The sequence below is a fragment of the Oncorhynchus nerka genome, linkage group LG27 (assembly GCF_034236695.1).
Source record: "Oncorhynchus nerka isolate Pitt River linkage group LG27, Oner_Uvic_2.0, whole genome shotgun sequence".
In the NCBI taxonomy this organism is placed as follows: domain Eukaryota; kingdom Metazoa; phylum Chordata; class Actinopteri; order Salmoniformes; family Salmonidae; genus Oncorhynchus; species Oncorhynchus nerka.
This window is the reverse complement of record NC_088422.1, coordinates 99,552,921-99,561,847: the sequence shown is the minus strand read 5'-3', so window position 1 is coordinate 99,561,847 and position 8,927 is coordinate 99,552,921. Positions and strand designations below refer to the sequence as shown.

General features: G+C 25.2%; 1 protein-coding gene across 1 annotated transcript in view; it reads right to left on the bottom strand.

Annotated features, from left to right (window-relative positions):
* Window positions 1-4,377, bottom strand: part of LOC115123359 (receptor for retinol uptake stra6-like) — a 19,588-nt gene extending 15,211 nt beyond the window's left edge. Inside the window, exons 1-3 of the mRNA XM_065012441.1 lie at window positions 3,950-4,377; window positions 3,402-3,468; window positions 300-385 (exon numbers count right to left, since the gene is read on the bottom strand). Of these exons, the coding sequence (XP_064868513.1) occupies window positions 300-385; window positions 3,402-3,468; window positions 3,950-4,047 (251 nt within the window). The 5' untranslated portion in view covers window positions 4,048-4,377. The remainder of the gene's footprint in view (window positions 1-299; window positions 386-3,401; window positions 3,469-3,949) is intronic.
* Between the last annotated feature and the right edge of the window lie 4,550 nt (window positions 4,378-8,927).

Sequence of the window (8,927 nt, the reverse complement as noted above, 5' to 3'; positions counted from 1 at the left end):
GTTGAGTTGTTTAACTAACATGAATTCAACATGAAATCAACAACAAAATGTCACCATGTCATTGGATTTTAGGTTCAATTTTGGGTGAAAAAAAAGAGGAAATTCCCTCCTCCTTTCTCTTTTCAAATCCAATCAGTTTTCCACATTGATTCAATGTCATCACATTTCATTTTGGTGTTGAAATGACATGGAAACAACGCTGATTGTTAACTAGTATTTTCCCAGTGGGTTGTCACATATTGACAAGAGTGCCTGGTTGCTTCATGTTGATGTGTTTGGTACATGAACCTGCACTTTACCTTGAGATGCCAGTTGATCCACTGGCAAAACCCTCACATAGACTCTTTCTCCTCTTCAGGACTGCTAGAATCAGCACCACAACGAGCTAGGAGACAAGATATTCCACAAAGTGATACAATAGGAACTATAATTCCTCTCATAAACTACAGTACAACTACAGGACTGCTAGAATCAGCACCACAACGAGCTAGGAGACAAGATATTCCACAAAGTGATACAATAGGAACTCTAATTCCTCTCCTAAACTACAGTACATCTACAGTAATCATCTAATGTGCCTTGTTGTCAAGCCAGAAGGCCTGTTGTAATATGGGGGGGGATACTCCTAGGAAAGGACCTTCTGAATGCTCCCTCCCCATTCTCTCATTATTTTTGATGAGCCCCTGGTAAGTGGAGACGCTGACCCACCCTTCCAGCCTGGTCTCATAGACTAGACGTAACATAGGAAATCTTAAATAACCTGGGACACTCAAATGAGTATGATATGTTACGTTTGGTACGGTTGGGGTGTTTGGGTGTATAACATAGGCGTACACATCACAGACAAACTGAATTGGTCCACCCACACAGACAGTGTGGTGAAGAAGGCGCAACAGCGCCTCTTCAACCTCAGGAGGCTGAAGAAATTTGGCCTGTCACCCAAAACCCTGACAAACTTTTACAGATGCACAATCGAGAGCATCCTGTCGGGCTGTATCACAGCCTGTTACGGCAACTGCACCGCCCTCAACCACAAGGCTCTCCAGAGGGTGGTGCGGTCTGTACAACATATCACCTTGGGCAAACTACCTGCCCTCCATGACATCTACGGCACCCGATGTCACAGGAAAGCCAAAAATATCATCAAAGACAACAACCACCCGAGCCACTGCCTGTTCACCCCGCTATCATCCAGAAGGCGAGGTCAGTACAGATGCATCAAAGCAGGGACCGAGAGACTGAAAAACAGCTTCTATCTCAAGGCCATCAGACTGTGAAATAGCCATCAGTAACTCAGAGAGGCTGCTGCCTACACTGAGACCCAATCACTGGCCACCTTAATGAATGGATCACTAGTCACTTTAAATAATGTTTACATATCTTACATTACTCACATCACATGTACAGTATATATTGTATTTTATACCATCTACTGCACCTTGCCTATGCCACTCGGCCATCGCTCATCCATATACTTATATGTACATATTCTCATTCACCCCTTTAGATTTGTGTTTATTAGGTAGTTTCGCTACACTCGCATTAACATCTGCTAACCATGTGTATGTGACCAATAACATCTGATAACCAATAACATCTGCTAACCATGTGTATGTGACCAATAACATCTGATAACCAATTACATCTGATAACCAATAACATCTGCTAACCATGTGTATGTGACCAATAACATTTGATTTGATTTGATTTGATTTTAATTTGATTTGAACACGAATATCTAGCAACCAAAATATTGCGTGTTTGAATTTCCTCAGACAACTTTAGCATTTTCTCTAATTAGCAACATCGGAACTGCTAACTACTTTTTAGCTACATGCTATATAGCATGTTAGCTAACCCTTCCCTTCCACCAATTATCCACCTAGCTAGCGTTAGCCAAAACAAATTGGAATTTGTAAGATATCATAAGAATTGTAATTCAGGAACATATCATACAAAATGGATGATGGACAGCCACACATGAATACATACCATACCAAACTTAACATATCATACTCATTAGAGTGTCACGGGTTTACATTTACTATGTTACGTGTACCCCTGAGTCCAGGTTGTCCCTACATAGTGCTCTGAGTGTGCTCTATTTGGCCGAATCCCAAAGTCCTACGGTGTGTCAGTTCAATTATAATTCATGCCGTTGTTCTCCTCAGAAAAGTGGAGCGAGCCCTCTACCACAAATTGGACAAGGCCTAACGATGACATTTATCACTGATGATGTTGAGGGAGATGGCTTTCTGAGGTCATAGAGAGTAGCACCAATGTACTGACTGAACATCCCCTTTAGGGCATGGTCTACAGTCATCTGTACTGACTGAACATCCCCTTTAGGGCATGGTCTATAGTCATCTGTACTGACTGAACATCCCCTTTAGGGCATGGTCTATAGTCATCTGTACTGACTGAACATCCCCTTTAGGACATGGCCTACAGTCATCTGTACTGACTGAACATCCCCTTTATAACATGGCCTATAGTCATCTGTACTGACTGAACATCCCCTTTATACCATGGCCTACAGTCATCTGTACTGACTGAACATCCCCTTTAGAACATGGCCTACAGTCATCTGTACTGACTGAACATCCCCTTTAGGGCATGGTCTATAGTCATCTGTACTGACTGAACATCCCCTTTAGGGCATGGTCTACAGTCATCTGTACTGACTGAACATCCCCTTTAGAACATGGCCTACAGTCATCTGTACTGACTGAACATCCCCTTTGAACATCCCAGTCATCTGTACTGACTGAACATCCCCTTTAGGGCATGGGTCATCTACTGACTGAACATCCCCTTTCATCTGTCATCTGTACTGACTGAACATCCCCTTTAGGGCATGGTCTATAGTCATCTGTACTGACTGAACATCCCCTTTAGAACATGGTCTACAGTCATCTGTACTGACTGAACATCCCCTTTAGAACATGGCCTACAGTCATCTGTACTGACTGAACATCCCCTTTAGGACATGGTCTACAGTCATCTGTACTGACTGAACATCCCCTTTAGGGCATGGCCTACAGTCATCTGTACTGACTGAACATCCCCTTTAGGGCATGGTCTATAGTCATCTGTACTGACTGAACATCCCCTTTAGGGCATGGTCTATAGTCATCTGTACTGACTGAACATCCCCTTTAGGGCATGGTCTATATAAACATTCACTGTTTCCATTCATTCCAAACATTCATGTTTGATATTCATTTGACCTGTGACCCCTACTGTTGTTGGTAAGTGTGTACTGGATGTGTGTCTCTGTAATTACATGGCTCATTAGTAAAAGAGACCTTGGTCTCAACATGACTTCCTGTTTGAGGTTCAAGTAAAATGTTTTCACCGGGTGTAAATATTGAAAAATAGACAGAAGGTCTGATACTTACAGATACTGAAGCGATGCATATGTGAAAAAGCTGGTCATCCGCTGTGGGGTCACACGGGAGAATAACTCTGAAACAGTCATGTAACACAAGCTGAGCAATGACCGTCAGAAACCATTTACTCAGAGCAAAAACAAACTCCCTAGAAATCCTGTTCAGCCTGACTGCGCTCTCGGTAGCGAATCTGACAAGAGTTTCACCTAACAACTGAAAATATGCCATTTGTAATAGATCATTTAATCCTGGATGGAAAACTGGAAGAATTGAAAACCAGCTATACTTTGGCCCATGCAGGTCAGTGATTGAGAAACCCTTGATCTTAGATTAAATAAAATCATCATAACATTATGACACAGTCCCCCATAATTCATTGCACTGATCCTGTGTGGCTCAGTTGGTAGAGCATGATGCTTGCAACATCAGGGTTGAAAAAATGTGATTCCCGCTGTGCTGTGGCCACGTATACGAAAATATATGTATTACTGTAAGTCGCTATGGATTTAAAAAAGTGTTGGCTAAATAGTATGCTATTTACTGACCCTCATACTTACTCTTTTGGAGGTCTGGTGGGTTCCATATTGTTGGAGTACCAGTCTGAGTAGTCATAGTAGTTATACAGTTCCTCTTCTACCACCTTGGTCTGGTTCATCTTGATCTTGTCTCTGTTGCTATAGTCCACGTTGACGGGTGAAAACCAGAGGAAATCCACCTAGCCAACCTCGATCATCAACCGTCTCTCCAACGCAGCTATGTCCCAACGCAGCGCAGCACTTCCCGATCAATAAATATTGATAATTTGTAATTGTATTGAGAGTTGTAGCTTACTCCACTGTGTGTTGGGTAGCTTTGAGTTCAGGTTGTGCAGCGTCTGAGGTACAGAGAGAGAGAGACCTCTGGTCAGGTGTCCAGTCGTGTTGTCCCTGCTGTAGGAGTTTAGTACACACTCTAACAGAGTCTAACAATGCACCCTTACCCCAATACATTCCACACACACACTAACCACATAACACCCCCAGATTACCTCAGCACACAAAGACAGGAGGGAGGGAGGGAGGGAGACCAGGGTCAAGGGGTGTGAGAAGGATGGCGAGAGGGATGAAGCTCTTTTGACCTCTAGTGACCTCAGTTTCGTGATTGATGAATGATGGTTCACTTTATATAAAGTTAATATAAATATAAAGTTAATATAAATATAAATATAAAGTTAATATAAATATAAAGTTAATATAAATATAAAGTTAATATTAATATAAAGTTAATATAAATATAAAGTTAATATAAAGTTTAAATAATATAAAGTTAATATAAATATAATATAAAGTTAATATTAATATAAAGTTAATTAATATAAAGTTTATAAATAGTTAATATAAATATAAATATAATATAAAGTTAATATAAATATAAAGTTAATATAAATATAAAGTTAATATAAATATAAAGTTAATATAAAGTTAATATAAATATAAAGTTAATATAAATATAAAGTTAATATAAAGTTAATATAAATATAAAGTTAATATAAATATAAAGTTAATATAAATATAAAAGTTAATAAATATATAAATATAATATTAATATAAATATTAATATAAAGTTAATATAAAGTTAATATAAATATAAAGTTAATATAAAGTTAATATAAATATAAAGTTAATATAAATATAAATATAATAGTTAATATAAAGTTAATATAAAGTTAATATAAAGTTAATATAAAGTTAATATAAATATAAAGTTAATATAAATATAAAGTTAATATAAATATAATATAAATATAAAGTTAATATAAATATAAAGTTAATATAAAGTTAATATAAATATAAAGTTAATATAAATATAAAGTTAATATAAATAAAGTTAATATAAAGTTAATATTAATATAAAGTTAATATAAATATAAAGTTAATATTAATATAAAGTTAATATAAATATAAAGTTAATATAAATATAAAGTTAATATAAATATAAAGTTAATATAAAGTTAATATAAAGTTAATATAAATATAAAGTTAATATAAATATAAAGTTAATATAAAGTTAATATAAAGTTAATATAAAGTTAATATTAATATAAAGTTAATAATATAAATATAAATATAATATTAATATAAAGTTAATATAAATATAAAGTTAATATAAAGTTAATATAAATATAAAGTTAATATAAAGTTAATATAAAGTTAATATAAAGTTAATATAAAGTTAATATAAATATAAAGTTAATATAAATATAAAGTTAATATAAAGTTAATATAAATATAAAGTTAATATAAAGTTAATAAATATAAAGTTAATATAAAGTTAATATAAATATAAAGTTAATATAGTTAATATAAAGTTAATATAAATATAAAGTTAATATAAAAATATAAAGTTAATATAAATATAAAGTTAATATAAAGTATAAAGTTAATATAAAGTTAATATAAATATAAAGTTAATATAAAGTTAATATAAAGTTAATATAAAGTTAATATTAATATAAAGTTAATATAAAGTTAATATTAATATAAAGTTAATAATATAAAGTTAATATAATATTAATATAAAGTTAATATAAATATAAAGTTAATATAAATATAAAGTTAATATAAATATAAAGTTAATATAAATATAAAGTTAATATATTAATATAAAGTTAATATTAATATAAAGTTAATATAATATTAATATAAAGTTAATATAAAGTTAATATAAAGTTAATATAAAGTTAATATAAAATAAAGTTAATATAAATATAAAATATTAATATAAAGTTAATATAAATATAAAGTTAATATAATATAAAGTTAATATAAAGTTAAATATAAAGTTAATATAAATATAAAGTTAATATAAAGTTAATATTAATATAAAGTTAATATAAAATTAATATAAAGTTAATATAAAGTTAATATTAATATAAAGTTAATATAAATATAAAGTTAATATAAATAAAGTTAATATAAAGTTAATATAAAGTTAATATAAATATAAAGTTAATATAAATATAAAGTTAATATAAATATAAAGTTAATATAAATATAAAGTTAATATAAATATAAATTAATATAAGTTAATTAATATAATATAAAGTTAATATAAATATAAATTAATATAAAGTTAATATAAATTAATATTAATATAAAGTTAATATAAAATATAAATATAATATAATATAAAGTTAATATAAAGTTAATATAAAGTTAAATATAAAGTTAATATAAATATAAAGTTAATATAAAGTTAATATAAAGTTAATATAAATTAATATAATATAAAGTTTAAATTAATATAAAGTTAATATAAAGTTAATATAAATATAAAGTTAATATAAATATAAAGTTAATATAATATAAAGTTAATATAAATATAAAGTTAATATAAATATAAAGTTAATATTAATATAAAGTTAATATAAAGTTAATATTAATATAAAGTTAATAAAGTTAATATAAAGTTAATATAAATATAAATAAATATAAAGTTAATATAAATATAAAGTTAATATAAAGTTATAAATATAATAATATAAATATAAAGTTAATATAAATATAAAGTTAATATAAAGTTAATATAAAGTTAATATAAAGTTAATATTAATATAAAGTTAATATAAATATAAAGTTAATATAAATATAAAGTTAATATAAAGTTAATATAAAGTTAATATAAAGTTAATATAAAGTTAATATAAAGTTAATATTAATATAAAGTTAATATAAATATAAAGTTAATATAAATATAAAGTTAATATAAAGTTAATATAAATATAAAGTTAATATTAATATAAAGTTAATATAAAGTTAATATTAATATAAAGTTAATATAAATATAAAGTTAATATAAAGTTAATATAAATATAATAGTAAATATAAAGTTAATATTAATATAAAGTTAATATAAATATATAAAGTTAATAAGTTAATATAATATAAAGTTAATATAAATATAAAGTTAATATAAAGTTAATATAAAGTTAATATTAATATAAAGTTAATATTAATATAAAGTTAATTAATATAAAGTTAATAAAGTTAATATAAAGTTAATATTAATATAAAGTTAATATAAAGTTAATATAATATAAAGTTAATATAAAGTTAATATAAAGTTAATATAAATATAAAGTTAATATAAAGTTAATATAAAGTTAATATAAAGTTAATATAAATATAAAGTTAATATAAAGTTAATATAAAGTTAATATAAATATAAAGTTAATATAAATATAAAGTTAATATAAAGTTAATATTAATATAAAGTTAATATAAATATAAAGTTAATATAAAGTTAATATAATATAAAAATATAAAGTTAATATAAAGTTAATATAAATATAAAGTTAATATAATATAAATATAATATTAATATAAAGTTAATATAAAGTTAATATAAAGTTAATATAAATATAAAGTTAATATAAATATAAAGTTAATATAAATATAAAGTTAATATAAAGTTAATATTAATATAAATATAAAGTTAATATAAAGTTAATATAAATATAAAGTTAATATAAATATAAAGTTAATATAAAGTTAAATATAATATAAAGTTAATATAAATATAAAGTTAATATAAAGTTAATATAAATATAAAGTTAATATAAATATAAAGTTAATATAAATATAAATAAATATAAAGTTAATATAAATATAAAGTTAATATAAAGTTAATATAAATATAAAGTTAATATAAATATAAAGTTAATATAAAGTTAATATAAAGTTAATATAAGTTAATATAAAGTTAATATAAAGTTAATATAAAGTTAATATAAAGTTAATATAAATATAAAGTTAATATAAAGTTAATATAAAGTTAATATAAATAAAGTTAATATAATATAAATATAAAGTTATTAATATAAAGTTAATATAAAGTTTATATAAAGTTAATATAAATATAAAGTTAATATAAATATAAAGTTAATATAAAGTTAATATAAAGTTAATATAAATATAAAGTTAATATAAAGTTAATATAAAGTTAATATAAAGTTAATATTAATATAAAGTTAATATAAAGTTAATATAAATATAAAGTTAATATAAATAAAGTTAATATAAATTAAAGTTAATATAAAGTTAATATAAAGTTAATATAAATATAAAGTTAATATAAATATAAAGTTAATATTAATATAAAGTTAATATAAAGTTAATATAAATATAAAGTTAATATAAAAAGTTAATATAAAGTTAATATAAATAAAGTTAATATAAAGTTAATATAAAGTTAATATAAATATAAAGTTAATATAAAGTTAATATAAAGTTAATATTAATATAAAGTTAATATAAAGTTAATATTAATATAAAGTTAATATAAATATAAAGTTAATATAAAGTTAATATAAAGTTAATATAATATAAAGTTAATATAAAGTTAATATAAATATAAAGTTAATATAAAGTTATAAAGTTAAATAAAAAGTTAATATAAATATAAAGTTTATATAAAGTTAATATAAAGTTAATATAAATATAAAGTTAATATAAAGTTAATATAAATATAAAGTTAATATAAAGTTAATATAAAGTT